This window comes from Aplysia californica, unplaced genomic scaffold, assembly GCF_000002075.1.
Source record: "Aplysia californica isolate F4 #8 unplaced genomic scaffold, AplCal3.0 scaffold00717, whole genome shotgun sequence".
Taxonomy (NCBI): domain Eukaryota; kingdom Metazoa; phylum Mollusca; class Gastropoda; order Aplysiida; family Aplysiidae; genus Aplysia; species Aplysia californica.
The window spans coordinates 275815-297716 of record NW_004797987.1 but is presented as its reverse complement, the minus strand read 5'-3'; the positions used below and the strand labels follow the sequence as shown (position 1 = coordinate 297716).

The 21902-nt window shown below is 40.2% G+C and overlaps 1 protein-coding gene across 1 annotated transcript; it reads right to left on the bottom strand.

Moving 5' to 3' along the window:
* Window positions 1–490: 490 nt before the first annotated feature.
* On the bottom strand, window positions 491–20542 carry LOC101850911 (uncharacterized protein SYNPCC7002_A1628-like). The gene is made up of 8 exons (XM_035972504.1): window positions 20531–20542; window positions 18224–18438; window positions 15520–15611; window positions 7949–8142; window positions 5594–5722; window positions 4862–5000; window positions 3962–4104; window positions 491–1984 (listed from the first exon to the last, which is right to left on the bottom strand). Exons 1-8 carry the CDS (start codon window positions 20540–20542, stop codon window positions 1961–1963), a joined length of 948 nt encoding a protein of 315 aa, XP_035828397.1. The 3' UTR covers window positions 491–1960.
* Between the last annotated feature and the right edge of the window lie 1360 nt (window positions 20543–21902).

The window sequence follows — 21902 nt, the reverse complement described above, 5'->3', positions numbered from 1 at the left end:
GAAGGCTATTTTTTTATCTTGCGATGGTGTCTGCCCTCAGCGCTTACAGACTTCGGCAAGCATGCAACCCTGGCCGGAAGTACTCTGGGTTTCAGGACTTCATCAAGGATCTTGCCGAAGGCCTAATTGGAAACTTCACCAGCGACAGGGACCCCGACACGCCAGGCTCTTCCGGCAACAACCATGATGTGGTGAACCTGTACGGTACCAAGAGAAAGGTATGCCATGTTTGTCGGGAGAATAATCCAGGGCAAAGGGCCGAAGCCATCAATTTTGTTGCAGGCAGTGCAACAAGCCAGTCCACGAGAAGTGCGCACGGGCACACACCGAGATGCAGACCAGCCGCCCTTGATGACATCCGAGAAGGAAGGATTCAGCACCCGGACCCACAACAAGGAGGATCAGCCGAAGAAGATAAGTGCCCAGTGTAATTTTTTTGTATTCAAGATTGTCGGGGTTTTTTTTTAAATTGTGTCTGTGCTTTTGTGGGTTATTGTGTTTTCACTATTGTATTGATGACAATATGATCCTATTTTCACTTCACACCGTACTTTTTAGATATCCGATAAAAGTAATCTTGCTGAGGGACATTTGTAGCTTTGTTCAGATCGATTAGTTGTTTTTATATAATTTACATGCGTAACATTTACCTTCACAGCCATCTTTGTTTTCTCATGTACGAAAAGTAACCTTTCACTCCCTCCCCACCTTTCGTCTATTTTCCGTCTATATTTCAGGTCGAAAAAATTGCTTTTTTTTTTGTTTTGATTATTGTGTTTTCATTTTGGATGTGAATTGTGAGTAAGCATCCACGGGTAAGTAGGGCCTGTTTTTATTATTCAACGTAATGACGTAATGACGTGTGACATATTAACATTTTATTTGTTGAGGGTTTTTTTGTGTAATAAATCCTAACAGTTATTCAAAATCTATGTATTGTGGAAACAGTTCATATTCAGTATGTATGCATTGAAAAAAGGAAATATTGTCATTGTTTCATGGTTTGAGGGGTCGTTCCTGTATGTCGAAAATGCGTTTCAAACAGATTCAGTCATTTTTGAAAATCTCAAATCCATACACTTCACTGAGCAAGAAAATGATAAACTTCGTAAACTTTGATTTGTACACGACTTTTTACAGCAGAAATGTATGAAGTTATGGCAGCCAAATGAATTTGTCAGGGTTGTTGAAAGAATGGTAAGGAATAAAGGCAGGTGCGGTTTCCGACAGTACATCAAAGACAAGTCTACGAAATAGGATATGAAACTTTAGGTAGTGACAGACTCTGAAACTGGTTATACTCATGACAGGAGTAAGAAATGACAGCAAAAAGTGCGATATCTTGAAAACTAATAAAGCTTTTTTGATCATTTCAAAAACAAGATTATCTGTGGACATTCCAGAATAAGAAAATGTAATAAAATGGACACCCCCCCCCCACCCCCCCAAAGTGCAATCTCGTCCCTTTTTGCAGAAAGCTTTACAATATAGCTTTTCTGTTGACACATCCTTTAGTAGTCATTCCATTTGGTCAACATGCCCAAAAATCATCTATTTAAAACAAGTACAAATAAAAATTCTTTAAAAATCACAACCTAAATCCCTGAGAGCCTTGACCCAATACAAACTGTATACCAGAAGTTGGAACATCCAATACTACAAGGACATTTTCCGCCCACATATTCTACAAAAAGGGACTCAAACATTCGAACTGACAAAGTAACTGTTGACCTGAAAGTGAAGCAGCGAACAGTCTTGTCTGATGAATGGTGAAGCAGCGTGCAGGCCCATCAGATGCACGGTGAGGCAGCGACAAGGTCTGTCAGATGCATGATGAAACAGCATGAAGGTCCGTCAAGACGTAAGGTGAACAGCATGAAGATCCGTCAAGACGCATGGTGTAACAGCATGAAGGCTGGTTGGACGGTGTCAAATGTTACCAAAAACAAAGTGGCACTTTTCACAGCTGTCTATCCATCCAAACCTGAAAACAAAAATAATAATAAGGCAACCTGTCTGAAAGTTTCTTCAATTCCAAACAAAAACAGAAGCATGGCATGATGAAGAGAGCAATTACGATTTTCTAGTGCACAGAAAACAATAGGCCACACACATAACAATTGGGAGGAAGGGAAAGAAGGAGGACCACCTGATAGCTGCCAATTTTTCAAAACTTAACTAAAAAAAAAAAAATCTACATTGCGCAGCAAGTCAAAATGGTGCGCATTCGACAAGTAGACAAGAAACCACCCCCTCCCCGAACCCTTCACAAGCATTTTTCTACATGAAATGAATTTGAACTATTCCAAGCAGACCTGCAACATTTACAAAAGAGTTTCCTTCGCTTTATAATTCCCAAATCCTGATTTGATAGTTCATAAATTTTCTTCAGCATTAGATGGTCTGAGGAGGAGCAATATCAGAAATTGGAGAAAACGTATTCCCTGATACAAAAATCTTATTTACATACTCAGACCCTCAAAATTCTACTATGTATATTGTATGGGTTTCTTTTTAATGCACTATTTGGCAGCTATGCAACATTAATTTCTCACACCCCATTACGGAGATGTGGGAAAAATTTTTTAGCAAGGCACTGAAATATTATGCCAAAAGCAACCTTTTTAGAGGGCATTAATAATAGTAATAATAATAGCATTTGTATAGCGCATATCCCCGCTCAACAGCAGGCTCTATGCGCTTTACACTATATTATTACCCCAGCAGACCATAGAACACTCCGAAACATTCTCAGCTTCCCGGGAAGCATACAGTGCCAGCAGCCGATTAAGCGCTCAAACACTAACAAACTGACAAGATCCTCAAACACTAACAAACTGACAAGATCTTTCGCTGTCTATAGCCGGGTACCCATTCCCACCTGGGTGAAGTGAGGAAAATTCGTGTGAAGTGCCTTTCCCAAGGACACAACGTCGGGCCCCTGATGGGATTCGAACCCACGACCTTACGGTTGCGAGTCCGAGAACCTACAGGACAAGCACTAAAAATAAAGGTAAGTACTGAAAGTAACGCTTTCAGGGCAATAAGAAATCAGTTATTAGTGAGATGCTGAGCAATCTGAGGTCCCATAGACTGTTGAGTTGGCTGTGCTGAGCCAGATGGCTAAAGGTTCCTTTTCAGGGTGTTTGTAGGAGAGGCTGAGGAAGCTAAAAATGCCTACAACTCAAATTCCATAATTTTGAGCCGAATTTGTACTAGTAGCCATCGTTTCTCCGAGAATCTGGGTGGTTGGCGGGTGCTCTAGTGTGGTTTGCACCTTCTTTTCTATCAAATGTCTACCATCCTTATTCTCCTCCTCCTCCTTTTTTGTGTTTGTTACTCTTTTGTAATACCTCTGACTGTTGGTACTGCATGACTTAATTGTGTTGCAAGTACTGTAACATTCTTAGTAAAACTAAAAGAAATCATTTTTTTTTGTGTGTTTGTTTTTTTTACAGTAGAGGGTTTTACGGTGCTCGCAACTGCATAAGGTCATATGAGCGCCAAGGGGTGGGTGTTAACAGAGAAGTCTTTACAGGGAATCAGACTTAGACTACTCACCTCTATAGCTTCAACAGCACAAGGTCTGCTTCGACTATCAAGGCAACCCGGAAATAGCAGGTGTCACAAGAGAGTGACAAACATACAAAAGAAGTAGAGGAAAATGACAATAGTAAGGATCAGGAAAGAAAAAAACAGCAGTTCTCTGTTGTAGATCAGGCACAGTTATGAGCGTGACAAGAGTCAGCCCATTTACAATTTTACTGTGCTTGAACGAGAAATGTCCCCCCTTTGGGAATGGCCTAAAGACACAACAGTCAGTCTGTGGCACTGCCCCAGGGGGTAAAAATCAGTTTACAAACCATTGACAGAGGATGGTTGGGGGTCGCACTGCTATGGTTTGCTCCCTCTTTCCTCCCACCAGTAAACATCTTACACTGTAGAAACTCATTGACATTACCTTACTGGCTGCTCTGTGGACTATTGTGTGTCTCTTCCCTAAAGTCTCCAGGCTGCGAGAGTAACCACCTCCAATCACAGTGGCAACGGGAATGCCCTGACTGATCAAGAAATCAATCACGTACTTGTCTCTCTTGTACAGACCTGAAAGGAAAGACAAGAAAATTGGTATTCTTGTTTTACTATTCGACTTTTAAAATTTTTTCAATGTTGGTGTTTTAAGCTCTCATCGACACACTTTAGAAATTTCTTTAATAAAATTATCAACCAAAGACATTGACATCTGTTTTCTAAATGAGACATATATTTACCAATTTCTAACTTTTGCAGTTTGTGTCACAGCTATCTGAATATTAACATTAACAGTTAATTTTATACCCTTGTTCCTCGGAATTTCAGTTTCACATTTTGTACCAATTCCCATATTTTTGCAACCGAAATTCAGTGCTGTCATAGTTATTTACATAGCATTACCACAATTTTTATAAAAACAAGTAGAATTAATATTAACTGACCAAGAACACAACCATAAATATTCCAACAGCAAACTGCTTTTTACTTTGGGAAAAAACAGTCCATTTTAACTTTAAAACATGATATGGTTGTTGTATGTATCGGAAATTAGGGGTAGTTTAGAGAAAATTGCTATATATAGAGGATTAAAGAAGGGGAAACAGAACCAAAATATTGATGAACTACAACAACCTATTCAATTTTAAAGTCCACGATTGGAATGAGCTGAAAATTAGTCATTTATGTATTTCAGGATCAGGACAACGAAATAGAAAATGAAAAAATTAAAGTTGGAATCCAATACTTACAGATAAATGTAAATAACCCATTGGGTGTGTGGCAAAGTTGCTTTTGAACGTCCCAACAAGGTGGCAAACATAAAGCCTACCTGTATCTGTCAGATCCAACCTTCCGAGTTCGTCATCCTTGTGAGGGTCTATTCCAGCGTCATAGATGACCAGGTCAGGATTGAAAGTGTCTACCACATAAGGTAAGACATCGTGTACCTCATGGAGATATTCCTCATCCTTAGAAGACAATAAATTAAATTCATTCATGAAAAAAAAGAGAGCAATTATTGTAGTCTGAGGATAAATTGTATAAAAGGCTCACACTACCTTTTCATAGTCATTTGCACCCCCAACATCACTTCACAATAAATCCCTTGTTTTGGGTGTTTATTGTTCCCAAACGTAGTTTTGAACCAAAAAGTAGGTCTAACTGGGGAGTCACCATCATAAGAAAAAGTCATGTTCCACTAGGAACAGATTACTAGGATTTATAGTACAAGGGAATACTACATCATGATTAAGGTGAGGCGAAAAAGCAGCATGAGGAGCTGACCACGAAAGAGCATATATCGACTAATCATCATCTGTTAGTGTGCGCCCAAATAAGATCTACACAATTTTTTAAAAAACCAAAATAACAACAATACATAAAAATACAGTCCAACTTGCCAAAGACGGCAACCCATGGCATTATCAAGGAGAATAGTGGTCATGAATCTGTCATGGAACCTTTCAGGTCAGCAGAGATAACCTACCTCCAAATACCATAACAACCCATCTTAAGCAGACAAGTACGTACATTGATAGGAACACACTTTGAAGTAAAGCACCTGGGCATGATCCCTGAGGCTAACGTCCAAGTCACTGCTTTGTTTGGTGAAGGGGAAATTACTGCCACAGTGCATGGACAGGGTGAAAATATTCTCAGCGTGCTGTAGAATGGATGCAGTGCCATCACCCTGAGGATGTAAAGAGACTTAATGAGACTGAACGAAAAAAAAGTTACATTCTGATTTTTGTCTTAGTACGAGATCTCACTCTCAGTACTTGCAACACAACTCCGTCATGATAAGTTTCAAAGATCACAGGCGTTACTCGTTACAAGAGAGTAACATACAAAGAAAGGAAGGAAGAGAGATACAGTCAACAGATGGGTGAGATGTTTACTTTTGGTGAGCACTTTACGACACTTGAAACTGCATATAGTCATATGAGCGTGCCAGACATATTATACATTTTCAGTTTGGCATGAATTAATTTTTAATGTTGTCCGGCTGCCAGCCAAAGCCTACTTTTATCAAGTTTGGACTGCCAAGGGGTCTTTAACGTGGCGTAATTTGCACAAGGGGGGGACCTCCCAAGATTTTTTCGTCCTTATCAGAGATGGCTCACTCGGTGTTCGATCTGACCTACCTTAAGATCATGGGTGTAGCTGAAAAACGTAACACAGCCGAAATTTCCAGGAAACACATTTGGGCAATTACTACAACATTCGGCAATTTGAACAGGGTCGAAAGTTTGTTTCATTAATTCCATTCTACAGCTTTTGTAATGGCAATTCTTTCCAATTACTTCCAAATTATGGTTTCAACAGCCGAAAAAAGTATGTCGTAAATGATTTAATAAGACTTTCTAAGGATTACCAATAAAAAACAACAAAATCTTGACCAAGAGAAAATAAAAGATCAAAAGACTACCTGTTACTAATGATGCGCATAATGAAAAGGTAAAGGACAATGAAACACCAAAAATGCACATTATAAAACTTAAAACTTCTCCAAAATATGGCCTAGAATGCTAATCACGTAAAAAAAATAATTTTTTTTTAATGACTTGGAAAGACTCTTTTGCTCACTTTTCGGAGCACACCCTGCATGTCTTGACTATTGAAGTTATCAGACTGTCTTCGAAAAATTCTGGGTGGCAATGAATGAAAACTAAACAGGTCTTTATTTTTCCCAATCAAGATTGCCCAACTTCGATACTATATATATCCCAGGAGCACTTCCACCATAAGTGCTCTTGTTTGTTCCAACAAAACACTCACAGAACAGGGCCAACCAAACAAATACCCAAAAATTCGACAGACAAAATAACTATCAACCGTCAGATCTGGTTTTTCAAATATTGGGGAGCTTATAATTTTAAAATTACAATTTGCCAGGGCAATATATATATTTATTTTCAGCTGAGAAGGATAGGCCTAGTTCGAAGTACTTAAGCGAAGAGACCACAAAAACACTGGTAACATCTCTTATCCTATCTAGATTAGACTATTGTAACTCACTCCTAGCAGGTCTGAACAACAAATATTTGAATCGTTTACAAGTAATTCAAAACAATGCCGCTAGACTGATAACAAGATCTAAAAAACGAGACCATGTCACTCCATTATTAAAAGAACTGCATTGGCTCCCTGTAAAAGAACGAATAATATTTAAAATCTGCGTCATGTGTTTCAAATGTGTAAATAAAACTGCTCCTTTTTATCTGCAAGAACTTATCAGTATATATAAACCAGGGAGAAACCTAAGATCATCGAACGATAACACCCTACTTGTGACACCTGTAAAATCATACAAATCATATGGAGAGAGATCTTTCTCATATCTTGGTCCATTTATGTGGAACAGATTACCCATGAAACTAAGACAAATAAGAACACTTGATAGCTTCAAAAGACATCTTAAACATTTTCTGTTCCTACAGGCCTATCCTTCATAAGCTTTTAACGTTAGCTTTCATTATATTTGTTCTTTTCCTATGTCTGGATGAAAATAGTCTGTGTGTGTGTGTGTGTGTGTGTGTGTGTGTGTGTGTGTGTGTGTGTGTGTGTGTGTGTATGTGTGTGTGTGTGTGTGCATTAATGTATATTGCGTGAGAAGAAAGGAAGTAGTAAGAAAGGTTTTTGAAAAATGGGTATTCCAATGTAAAGCGCATTGAGCTACTTTTTTTGGAAATGCGCTCTATAAATGTTATATATTATTATTATTATATATATATATATATATATATATATATATACAGATTAAAAATTTTAATAATCATTAATCTCAAATTCAAATTGGCATTCCTGAGTACCAGTGAAGTAAGATTCCTGGGTCATTCCCAGGCCCAATCACCCTGAAAACCTTTCAGCACCTAGGCAGGGCCAAAAACTACGGTACCAAAATTAAAATGTTTACCTGATGCACGTCCAGATCCACGATGAGGACTTTTCTGGCCAGCTTTTTCTTCAGCATTACAGTAGCAGCCACAGCCATGTCGTTGATGAGGCAGTAGCCTGAGCCGTGGGCTGCAAAGGCATGATGCGTCCCGCCTCCAGTGCTGCATGCTAGACCTCGTACTAGTGCTAGGTGACAGGCGAGGATCGTGCCTCCTGAAAAAGTTAGTGTGTATGAAAAATTACAAATTGGGTTTTTCTCATGGGAAGATCACATTTGCTGTTGCTGTACTCATCTTTCATTTTTATAGTTATCTCAACGTCCCTACTCCATAGTAAGTAAGTGGAGTTAAAGAATTCTTACAAAAAATCAGAGCACCACATGCCAGATGGCACAGTGTCTGTGACAACTTTTAGTTTAGTTTAGTAGAGGTTTTACGGTGCTCGCAACTGCAAAGGTCATATGAGTTGAGCACCAGGAGATTAGAGCTGTTACAAGAGAGTAACAAACATAAAAAAGAATAAAAGGGGAGATATAATAAGGACGATAGATGTTTGATAGGAAAGAAGAAGCAAACCACACCAGAGCACCCGCCAACCACCCACTGTGACAATTTTTAAATCAACAACAAAATACAAACGAAGTGTATACAGACCCGGTAACCGGGAACAAAGTCACGAAGTACACAGACCTGGTAGGGGAAATCTTTTGTGATTTCGGAAAGTTTAAACACCCAGACCCGGTAGAGTGTGTGTTTGTGTGTGAGTGAGTGAGTGAGTGAGTGAGGGAGGGAGGGAGGGAGAGGGAGAGGGAGAGAGAGAGGGAGAGAGAGGGAGAGAGAGAGAGAGAGAGAGAGAGAGAGAGAGAGAGAGAGAGAGAGAGAGAGAGAGAGAGAGCAGGGGAAGTGCTAGCAATCACATGCCCAGTTGACAGGAGGGAATGAGAGAAAGAGTAGGTACCAGAAACTAAATTTTCAAAGTAGCTGTATGCCAATTTTTCCATTTGAAAGGCCTCCACTGAGCATTTTGGTGCAATTCTTTAACCTCTCAGTCAATTTTAAAGAAAATGGTAGTTGTTTAAAATTTGATCAAATTTGTTAACTTCAGTCATTGGCTGCAACCCCATGTTTGACAGATAATAAAAGAGTACCAAGAGCACTAAACTACTAAACATCTCCACATTAACAGAGCACAATCACTATAACAAGTATATGGAGTCTAATTTTTCGCAAGACTGTGAGATAATTTACAAATCAGTATTTTATCGCCTCAAACACGATGATCTGTCGTTATTTCGACAAAAACACAGAGCGTTGACCCGGCCGGCGCCGCACCGGGCCCCTCGGCGAGCGAGTCGACTCCAGACTGTAGTGTTGCGGGGTCACATGCTTTCCGACTCTTGCGGAAGGATTGATGCAAGATAATTCCAAGCTAATTACTTTATTCTAATCGGCAATAAACTGATCTTTTAATTAATACCTTTATTGAGCCCGTATTTTGCATATTTCATGTAAAAAATGATCTTTGAAATTTTTAACGGTATTTTTAAAGGCTTTCTATTTAAACGCCATATAAGTTTAAAGCAAACACCCCCACCTTTTGGCAAAGGCTCATCTAGATCAAGATCTAGGCTATTTTACAACGGTGAACGCACACCGGGTGAGAATACCCAAAAGACTCGCCTGCAGAGGTGGCCTTCAGAGACGTAGGCCTCTCTACACTACACTTCGGTGTAAAACCAACACGGGCAATTCTAGAAGTAGAAGAACGTACACAAACTCAAGCAGAAATTCATTTTATATCGGGGAACATAAATCCGGGAGACGGGGGGCAGGAAAAGCCGTCTTTATTCGGACAAGTCCAAATAACATTTTTTCATGTATAAAAAATTCTTATTCGGACTCGAGTCCGAATATGAAAAAATGTTATTCGGACTCGGATCCGGAAAAAAGGAAACTGTCTTCGTTCTATAGATCAAACGTTCAGTGCTTCCAATTTTCCGCCATTTTTAAGTTCCCCCCACACCTTATCTGCTGATCCAATGCCCGCCGTTTCATCATTGATACGCCCCCCCACCCCCCCATGTTTCCCATTTTCTTTGTTGTAGAAAAAGGTAAAGGAAGAGGCTAGCCGTACTTAATGACGGCTAGACTGGCAGTCTAGCCGTACTTATTCTTATGATAGCTAGACTCACCATTTACGAAAAATAGGCCTACTGAATTGTAAATATACATTTTTAGTGTGCAGTACCTAAAGTATTTGTATTTGAGACGAAACCAGGTGCCTTATTAATGACAGTGCATGTATTTTAAACCTCCTGTTTTCTAATGTTAATAGGGCCTAAGATAAGTACGGCTAGACTTCTTGTCTTGCCGTACTTAAGTGCGGGTAGACAGCCAGGCTAGCCGTACTTAAGGACGGCTAGACTGTCAGTCTAGCCGTACTTAATATTGATGGCTAATTGTAAATGAAATTTTTAGTTTGCAATGCCTAAAGTATTTGTATTTCAGACAAAACCAAAAGGTGCCTTACTGACTTGCATGTATTTGAACCTGAATAATTAACTTAAAGATCTAGATCTGAGACCTGTGTACTTAACAGGCTTGAGTCGATAGGGCCAAACCTAGATCTAAGTACGGCTAGCCGCCACTTCGAAAGGTAAAATTGAAGATTATTAGCAGACCACCTGGCACCTGCACATTATAAATTATGAGCTGTGTAAAAAAAAAAGACTGATTCGTTCAAATACACAATCACAAGCCTGTGTCATCTCGATTGTTTCCCAAGAAAAAGTTGTGTTGCTGTGTAGAGCTGAGCATACGGCAACTTTTTATTCCATAGACCAGCGCACAATTCATTACATAGATCTACGTCAAGCCTAGATTAGCTTATTATTGTAATAATGATCAGTTGCCGGGAGAATAAAGACTGACGTGTATGCGACGTTCAACACCCGGACCGATAATGCCCCCACCCCCCTCCCCGATACACGAACACAGCCACCACACGTGTGCAGGCCGCCCATCCGACCCCGACACACGCTAACGAGCCATCTTTAATTGCTTCTGATGACCTCTTGACTTTGACAAATAAACATTTATTAGAAGCGATATATAACTTTTCAGGCCTCAAATTCATCATAAGATAAAAACTCGACTCCTGCACAAAACGCCTTTTTGCCCGAAGTGATCCCGGTCTACCCAGCCTGAGGCGAGTCACGAGTGAGGCAGGACAGGAAGCCGGAGTCACGAGTCACAGGAAGTCGGAAGTGATGTCATGCTGGACAAGAATCAGAGTCCGAATAACATTTTTTCATATATTCGGACTCGAGTCCTAGTATAGACTCTAGATCTAGAGACTCTAGTCTAGTCTAGAATCTAGATCTAGATCTAAATCTAGCTAGATTTCTAGATCTAACTAGACTCTAGATCTAGTCGGCGCTTTTTCGGTAGTTCCCACCCCGCATTTGTTATTCGCCGGTTTTGGCCCCAAGCCAAGAGTAGGGGGGTTTCAGGGGGGCTTGCCCCCCTGACCGAATAAAAACAAGGTGGGGGGTTTCAGGGGGGCATGCCCCCCTGAATTTTACCACAATTTAATGTTTTGCAGTTGTTAGGTTTGACATCTTAGCTTGCCGCGAATCAAACGTATATAGATCTAGATCTTCTAGATGTAGGTCAGGCTCTATCAAATAAGGGGGGTGGGAACTACCGAAAAAGCGCCGTCACTTCGTTGCGGAAATGAAGACTGGAAGCCCTGTCTAAAGACATTTGCAATTGGGGAGGACTTCCGTAAATGAGCGACCACTATGAGACAGTGACAGAGCAGAATTGAGGGCTTGGGGTAAGGGTAGGGGTAGGAGTAGGAGTAATCATCTAGATCTAGAAATCTAGTAAAGGTAGGGGTAGGGGTAGGGTTTTGTTTGATGGGGTGGTCGCTCGTTACGGAAGTCCTTCCTGCAATTGCAATCTTCATCCATTCTAGATATATTAATACTAATAATACACACGTTTCGTCACGACAGATCTAGATTATCATTCTTCTGGTCTCTGGTCAACATGCCGTCATGCCGGGAAGAGCACCGCTGCTGCGAAATAAGGAAGCGTCTGGGCGTCTGAAGCCGCGAAATAAACGTCAAATTTCAAAATGGCGCCCGGCATCCGGAAATGCCTCGGACTTTTCCTTTTCTATGAATCGCCTTCTTCGTTGAGGAATTTTTTTTTTTTGGCGGACGTACGCGTGCCTAACAACAAAGATAGTACATAGGTTCTTTACTAACAACTCCCCCCCCCCCCCCCCCCCATTTTCCGGTGAACCAATAAAAAATGGTGAAAATAATATGGGTAGGCTAAATTTTTACTTCCAGACCCGCACACAGACACACCGTTTTGGGGGCTAAACTGCCATAATTTTTGTTGCAAAACAAACATAGGCCTGGGGCCACTAAAACCTTTGCAAATCAATTGTCATTTAAAAAAGGAAAAGGCTTAAAATGACGGCAAGACTGCAAGGGTAGCCGATGACGGCTAGCTGTACTTAATGACGGCTAGCCGGCTGGGCTAGCTATACTCAATACTATTGCTAGACTAACAAACAGCAAAAAATAGGCCAAGGCCACCTGAATTGTACATAAATTTTAAGTTCACAAATCTTAAGTAGAATAATTTGTATTTGAGACGAAACCAAAACTAAGGTGTCTCACTGACAGTGCATGTAGTTAAAACCTGAATAGACCTAATGTACTCAGCAGGTTTTTTAAATAGAAATCTAAGGCCTAAAATAAATACGCTAGCAGCTAGACGGTTAGGCTAGCCGAGGTCGGGCAGACTGGCAGGCTAGCTGTACCTAATAATGATGGCTGAATTGTAAATAAAATTTTATTTTGCAATAGGCCTACCTAAATTATTTGTATTTCAGACGAAACCAAAAGGCGCCTTACTAACATGCATGTATTATAAACCTGAATAATTACTAGATCTAATGAGACCTGTGTACACAACAAGTTTCGGTCCCTATAGGGCCTATTATAATTACCTATATCTAGTCTAAGTACGGCTAGACTGACAGGCTAGCGCCGTACTTAAGTATGCCTTAAGTGCGCCATACTTAAGTATGCCTTAAGTGCGCCATACTTAAGTATGCCTTAAGTGCGCCATACTTAAGTATGCCTTAAGTGCGCCATACTTAAGTATGCCTTAAGTGCGCCATACTTAAGTATGCCTTAAGTGCGCCATACTTAAGTATGCCTTAAGTGCGCCATACTTAAGTATGCCTTAAGTGCGCCATACTTAAGTATGCCTTAAGTGCGCCATACTTAAGTATGCCTTAAGTGCGCCATACTTAAGTATGCCTTAAGTGCGCCATACTTAAGTATGCCTTAAGTGCGCCATACTTAAGTATGCCTTAAGTGCGCCATACTTATGTATGCCTTAAGTGCGCCATACTTAAGTATGCCTTAAGTGCGCCATACTTAAGTATGCCTTAAGTGCGCCATACTTAAGTATGCCTTAAGTGCGCCATACTTAAGTATGCCTTAAGTGCGCCATACTTAAGTATGCCTTAAGTGCGCCATACTTAAGTATGCCTTAAGTGCGCCATACTTAAGTATGCCTTAAGTGCGCCATACTTAAGTATGCCTTAAGTGCGCCATACTTAAGTATGCCTTAAGTGCGCCATACTTAAGTATGCCTTAAGTGCGCCATACTTAAGTATGCCTTAAGTGCGCCATACTTAAGTATGCCTTAAGTGCGCCATACTTAAGTATGCCTTAAGTGCGCCATACTTAAGTATGCCTTAAGTGCGCCATACTTAAGTATGCCTTAAGTGCGCCATACTTAAGTATGCCTTAAGTGCGCCATACTTAAGTATGCCTTAAGTGCGCCATACTTAAGTATGCCTTAAGTGCGCCATACTTAAGTATGCCTTAAGTGCGCCATACTTAAGTATGCCTTAAGTGCGCCATACTTAAGTACAGCTAGCCACTTTGTTCAAAGAAAGAAAATACCAAACTTAATATTGCCATAACATCAAATTATAGAGACATATTCTAGGGAGGCATGCCCCCCTGAAACCCCTTAATTCCTTTTAGATGCCCCCTGAAACCCCCTAAATTCTATTTAGTTTTAGATACCCCTCTGAAACCCCCCATGTTGTTAAAAACAAGTCAAATATAATATTACTATCCAATTGATCTGAAAGTGATCTAGTTCGTATAAAAAATCCATTTATAATTTATCTCATAAACTAATAATTTGCAATGGATATAAAGACAAAGTCCAAATTCACGTAAAGCAGATAAAAAGGAACAAAAGAAGTGTTTTGGAATATATATATATATCTGAACATGAGAAGGGTCCATGAGTAAAAAAAATATCTGCTACTCTATTAAAAAAAATATTTTCGTTATAGATAGAATCTAGATCACTTGTAAATTCAATGAGAGGCCTATAACCACAAAAACATCATAGGCCTACGCAAATTAACTCTTTCACGGTGGGTTCCTCACCTAGAACTGGCCTTATCTATGACCTACTTTCTGATTCTGCCTACCCTCAGACAGTTCAACTTTCAATTTTAGCCACATGTACACGTATTATTATAGGCAAATAAAGGGGGAAATAATGACCTATCTCAACATGTTGCTCAAAATGATTATGCTTCAGCCTGAGATATGTAATTTTGATTAATAAAATGTGTCCCGACGCGTTGGAATCGGGCGCTCGTCAATTTTTGGGCATATGGAGTTATTGGCATCATCTTAAAAGTTGTTTATTTGCCTTGCTTTTGATGAAAAAAAGATCTATCTATCTTGAATAGAAGTTGAGGTACTATTTAACAATTGCAGTAGGTGCGGTCACCTGGTTTCAAGAGTGAATTTAGCAAGAAAAGGGCCGTCAAAGTTTGGTGACTTCCATAAAGTCTCAAGAGTCCTTGAGTCTGCAAATTTACATTTTCGTGCCTTAATGTGTGTTTTTGAACAGACATACAGGGGGCTGAGCCATAAAACAAAAATTCTTTAAAAATCTCCACTCCAAACAGGGCGAAAAATGCTGATTTCTTTGATTCCATTACTTTGACGAGTGCCTGATTTCACCATGCTGCCTCACAAGTACAAAAGTAGGACCGGTTTTGAAACAGAAAGTGAAGAGCTGTGAAACATGGATCATGGTCCAGCATTGGGAGTAACACAAGCTGTGAAACACGGTTCGCAGTAGTGAAAGAGTTATGGACAACACAGAGAGAGCAATGGAAAGGAAGATGCAGGGCAGAAGAATACAAAATTAAATAAAGTACACACAAAAATACAAAAGAAAACACAGGTGACAGATATCCTCAAATTTATAGTATACTCCAACAAAAATGGAAATGGGCTGGGTACATCAGTAGAATGAAAGGTAACAGATGGACAAAAAAAAGATCAAGAAGAAGACCAGAAAGGTGGTAGATGACGGCAGACAATGGACGGGTAAAACCTGGAAACAGAGAACAGCTGATAGAACATAACGGAGGTCATAGTATAGTTGGAGGGCTACATTCTGCAATGGATGAACAACACCTAAAAAGAGGGAAAGTAATTCTCTGAGAATTTCATCTCACCTGTTTCATGCCTGCACCTTGACACAATGCCAGGAGACCACTCAACACCACTCACTCTCTGCTCCTTCTTAGATGTTAAACCATTGAAAAACCTTTCAAAGAGAAAGAAAGAAAGGAGGTTAATATTATTATGTAAAACTATCAACTAAAGTTAAAGAAAGTGACAATAGAGCTTCAGAGGCATTGTTAAGTTCAAAATAATAAGATTGATATTGCCAAATTTCAAAGTACAGTCAAACCTGCCCTGACGGGCACCTTTATAAGACGGCCACCTGTACAAACGGCCACTTTCCATTTCCCCCCTTGCGTTTTTTCTATATAATTTAACTGTGTAAAACGGGCACTGTCCAACGCGGCCCCGGCCACCATATTTTAACACACAACCCCTATCAAACTAAGCAATAACCCCTGTCTAAGACAGCCACCTTAGTGACTCCATTAAGTTTTGTCATAAATTGTGCACTGGCCCTTGGCGTTGTGGACGAGCCGTCATAATTCAATCACCTGTCGTTGTTGTTAAGTAGCCCCTTCAACCGATAATGTTGCGTAGGCCCCTCCCACTGTTGACCAATGGGTACCAATTCTCAGCTGCTCGTGAGGTAAGCGTGTGGATCCCTCATAACCCATAAGCCCCACCCAGAACTCATACACAAATCGTAAATGAGATGAGTGGTTACTGTTTACCCAGTCCGTAACAAAGTAACAAAGGACGTCAACATGAACTTGTTACAGAAGCGTCCCTCGTTCTCCGAGTGGTGGCGACCCATGTGTTTGTTTTAACATGGCACTCTGTCTTCCTTGTCTGATGCATTTCGTTTTATTGTCACCATTGTGTAAAATCAGCGACAAAATAAAAATTACAAACGAAATACAAACCAACATCAACAACACCAACAAAGACAACAACAATGGGGCTACTTTCGATTGGGGCCTCAGATGGGAATGGTTTGTTTTCTTTAGCTTCATCAGTCCTGCCTAAGATGCCCACCTGTCTTATACGGCCACTTTTTTCCTTGACAATGGGTGGCCGTCTTACACAGGTTTGACTGTATAAAACACCAACACAGCGAAAAGACTTCTGCACCCCACCAATTTCACCATAGGCGCGCTATACTGTATAATAACAGGGAATGGTGAACCCAACTCAAACAATACTGCCAAGCATTGTTCAGAAAAGAAATAACACAGTAAAATTCCTTGTCGTGGAACCCACAAGGAAAACGAAAGAAGGGAAGACCAAAGATGACATGGAGGCGAGCGGTACAAGCTGAAATTGAAAAAAACGGGGACATCATGGAAACTGATAGAAAAGGATGCGTGCTCCACTGGGAGTTAAAAAAGGGCAAGAGAGAGAGAGAGAAAATTTATTGTCACTGGAGAGTGTTGCACTGTAACAACCACCTATTGTTTGAGTTTGTCATTTTTGTTCTTTCATGAAAAATGATGAGACACAATGTATTTCAAGTTATAACATTACATAATTGTAATACATGTAGAGTCTATCATGTATTATAAATTACCATTTCTCAATAACTGTTTGTAATAGAACATTAAAAAGAATATTCTTTTCCAACTCTTTCGTTGTTAGAAGGCAAGCAATACAGATAATATCAATCTCTCCCTCTAGCCCTTTTATTAAACCCCCAGTGGAGCATAGAGGCCATCAACATTTTTCCAGCGAAGCCTGTCTTGTACATCCTTTTCTAGCTGTTTCTATGATGTCCCTGCCTTTTCCATTTCCACTTGTACCACTTGCCTCCATGTCATCTTTGGTCTTCCTTTCTTACGTTTTCCTTGTGGATTCCACGTCGAAGCCTGTCTGATGATGCTTGCCAATCCATTTCCATTACTTCACCTGTATGTCTTCCTTTACTGGCCTTTGACTTGTTCTTTCCCACAGTTGAGCATTTGTGACTCGGTCGTACCACTTGATCCCCACTATCCTTCTTAGACATTCATTTATGAAGCTATGCAGTTTCCTTGCTGCTGATGGTGTGATCCTCTATGTCTCTGAACCATACAGTAGAAGTCTTCAGTTTGGTGTTCAATCCCAGTTCCTTAAACATCCATATTCCTGAGGATGATGAATGCCGCTCTTGCCTTTTGGATTCTGACCTTGATGTCTTCGTCTGCTCCCCCTGCCTTGTTGATGACACTTCCCGGGTAGGTGAAGGATTCAACATCTGCCAATGGTGCCCCTTGCAGTGTGATAGGAACGTCAGCTACATTCATTCAAAGAACTTTCGTTTTATCCGTATGAATATGAAGTCCAACACTACAGGAGAAGGTTCTGAGGCCATCTGTCTTCAGTTGCATCTGGGCTCAATTATGAGAAAGAAGTGCCAAGTCGTCGGCAAAGTCCAAGTCTTCCAACTGAGTGGAAAAGGTCCACTGAATGCCACCGCGTTGTCCCGAAGTTGTCTGTCTCATTATCCAATCCACTGCTAATAAAAAGAGAAAAGGCGATAGCGGGCATCCCTGTCTCACTCCCGTTTTCACTTCAAATGAGTCTGTCCGCTGCCCTCCAAGCAAGACACGGCAGCTCATTCCTTCATACATCTTCTTGATCAAACTCACGAACTTGTCAGATATTCCGTAGTGGTGCGTGAGAGCTTCCATATATTGAGTCCCTACCCAAAGGCAAATATAAACGTAAAGCAACCATTACACAACAAAATCAAAGTCACATAGATGATAGTTTTACCTGTGGATGTAGTCAGGGTGATGTACCAACTGGCACTCCTCCTGGGTGACTTCTCTAGGCTCAAGGACTTGCTTCATAGAGATGATGCCATCTGATCGAAGGTACCGCAGAACAGCATGGAATTTACGCATGCAGAAGCGGTGCTTGAGAGGGAAGTCGCACACATACTTGCTATGGTGTACAATGGGGAGTCCTGGAGATTTGTGCTGCTTCACCTTTTCGGCAAAAAGAAATGGAAATGGGAAGCCATGATAATTTTTTTGGTCATGATTTGATATCACTACGCAAAAAGGCAAAATTCTTTTCGTTTGTTGCAGTGAGAAGCCTACACAATGTCACTAATGGTCATATAGTGCTGGGAAAAAGTAAGATAAACCAAAAGAAACAACAGAGGGAAAGTAAACCTTTAAAGAAGTAGGATCTGTGGTGTCGGCCTGCATAAACTGTGCGTGACCGAAACCCATCAAAAGTTGGCCCTCTGAATTTTTTGCTACCTTTATATTATTAATATTAAGCTAGTTCACTCGCCTCGTTAGTTTGGACTTGGAGCTACCCAGCTTACTAACAGTAAGTAAAAGATTTTTTCTAGGTTGACTATAGATTCTAGGTCTAAAAAAAACAAACTAAGCCAGCTTTTTTACTCGACTTCCGTTTTTGTTTCCGATTAGAAGTCAAGTAGATCAATGGAGTAAGGCCAGGACCACTTCTCCCGAGTGCTACTCTTAAAGGGCTGGTGGGGCACCTAGAAATCTTGTTTTCGGGTCAAATTTTGCAAATTGGGGTTAATATAATATATAATACCTGGACATTTCCTGAACAACATTCAGAAACATATCCTTGCTACATCCTAAAGCTGTGATTTCTTGTCAGGTTTTTCTGCGAAGGCACATGTTTTCCTGTCTTTTCTTACCTTTTTTTATCAAGTTTATCGGCTGTTTTCTCACAATTCTATTTTTTTACACATTATCCCATTTTTCTGCTCTGTTTCTGTTCAATTTCAATGTAACTTTCGCAGGATACCACCAACATCTAGCTCTAAATTTTGGCTGGTTGAATTTTTTATTTATGGGCTTTGAAAGCATGAATTTTCCATTTTTTTTCACTTTTTTTACAACATCCCAATTGTAAGTGTGATAAAATAAAAACTAAATATATTTAAAAATCCAACTACCTAAATTTAAGAGCTATACATATTTACTGTTGGCATACCAAATTGGAAGTGCATTGGTCTATTGGTTGATAAGGGAATAAAATGGGATTGAAAAAGGTATACAAAATCCAATATGGCCATCGTTTCCATAGCAGCCGATTCACAATACACATTTTGAACTATTGATTTAAAATCCACAATGACAATAGCACACGATGTCCAACAGAAAATATGGGTACTCTAAGCCTTGTAATAGCCAAAATAGACCTCAGGTGCCCCACCAGCCCTTGCAACCCACCTTTGTTGTGTAATCAAGTAGACCCAAACTGTCCAAATGGTCACTTCCTCCACTGCTTGAGGTTGAGGAGTGCCTGTGACCATAAAAGTTTGCTGAGCACACGAGCTCGGCCCCGTTCAGTAGTCTTCTACCACCAAATGATAAATTATGTAATTTCTGTAAGAGTAAGACCATAGCTGACGATGTACACACTTCTTGCCGAGAGCACTTTGGCAAAGCGCAACTGCTGGGCTTTGACTCGGTCTTGACTCAAAGTAAGAATCTATATCTAGTAAAGTAGATGTAGGTCGTAAATACTTCACATTGCCTCTTCAAGATTAGATTTCTAGGCCTAGCACACCAGAAAAAAATACTAAATTTCCACAAGATGCCTCAGGCCATAGACACAGATCAGAGGTTGTCGAGTTGTTGTTGATGAATGAAAGCGAAAGGTGAAAGTCAAAGGGCATGCCAGATTTCTTCGCAGTTTGAACTTCAACCAATTATATTTTGCCCTATTGTCAAATGAATTTTATCCTCGTAACTCAGCAATCCTTTACGAAGCAAAAAAAATAAAATAAATAACCGACAATGTAGACTAGTTATTATTGTTTTTACTATTATTTCTTATAAACTATTGTCTAGAGGCAGCAGACAAACTGACTAACGTCATTACCTATGATGAGAGACAGGTTGACAAGTTGTCACCAAACTACGGGCCAGATCCGAATCGCGAGGTTGGTTCATTTGGCCGTGCGCGGGGATAATTATAATATACAAATATATGATAATAATATAATGAAAGACGACCTTGGGGCGGGGGGGGGGGGGGGGGTTGTGTGCTCGGGAATTGGCTATCATAATAGTTTTGAATCATTACCGTGATCTCCATAGTGTAAATTTTTTAAAATTATTACGTCAAAAATGTCATTAATCTTTTATTTTTCGGTTGATTTTCTTTTTTCCAGGGGAAAGGGGGGGGGGGGGTGATCCTTTTCCCTTCTTGTTTTGTGAGAGTGAGAGTTTATGATATAACTTTTTACTGTCTATTACAACATTAAGCCTTCTTGATTTGATGACTGTAAGATATGTATACACGTACATTGATCGATGCCCATATAACATGTAGGCCAGGCACGGGCGTGCAGCGCCGCCCAAAAATGTTTAATGTTCTATTTCGTAAAACACCCACAATAATAAAATAAAAGAAGCCAGAAACAAACAATAGCCAAATATTATTATATCAAAACAAGGCCCTCACTGGCGCCATAACTGTCATTTCTGTGTCTATAGCGCCGTAAACATATTACTATGCTATGCCAAAGTCCACGTGTTTTACCTAAACATAATAGTTTTTTAATAGGATATTCAACAGTTTAACCTGACCTATAAATCGTTCTTGGGGATAACCCAAGCAATGACGACACTCGTAGCGAGTTTGGCGGTACATTAATATTAATAAAACGGCACATCTCAAATGTGCTCCTGCCGAGGAGTGCCAAAACATAGCCCACAATAGGCAGTCTAAAAATAAACGCGAAAGACCGTACGCTATTCTTTGCCAATATTATGTCAGCCCAAGAGCAATCCAGCGGAGTGCTCAAGTGAATTGTGATTGCTTCATTGTCTAGATCTTGCCTTTATTTTAAATGACTCTGTGACGTTGAACCTGAGGGAGGTGAACGTGACGGTCCTATGACTATGAGTTAGTGCCTTTGAATGGTTTTGTAGTGGAACAGTGAAATTAAGTTATTACTTGAGTGTACAGTTGCAATACATGATGAACGAAATCGGTGTTTAGCTAACAAACAAATTTAGTACTATAAATCAAAGCGACAAGTAAAAAGAATGAAAGTAAAAATACAAGGTCCTCCTTCACCAACCCAAAGACCCTAAAATTATACACCGTCTCATTTACTATGCCCTTGACTATCTTCAGCATGCGAAAGCTTAATTGTGCACGTCCACTTTTTATCCCCACGAGCCACCCCTGATGTAGGCCTACATATTTTATGCAGGCCGACACCAACCGTGACGGAGACACCTGAGTCGGGTTTTCGATACGGGAAACTCATCAATCCTTTGAGGGCTGCATTGCTCTGCAGGCAACAACTCACTTAGCCCATGATTTCTTCTTTGTCGTCTAGGCGTCACCTAATCCTAGCCTTCACCTCTCTCCCTTTTTCTAATTGTTCTAAACCAGTCAGTCCTCTAGATCTACATTATAACATCCTTGCGATCCGTCACCCGCT

Excerpts from the sequence above, each read along its gene's own strand:
- LOC101850911 (XM_035972504.1), bottom strand. Across the intron at positions 8,143-15,519 it reads AAGGTGCAGGCATGAAACAG|GAGGCACGATCCTCGCCTGT; the intron begins GTGAGATGAAAT and ends TAACTTTTTCAG. Across the intron at positions 1,985-3,961 it reads TCCACAGAGCAGCCAGTAAG|GTTTGGATGGATAGACAGCT; the intron begins GTAATGTCAATG and ends TTTTGTTTTCAG.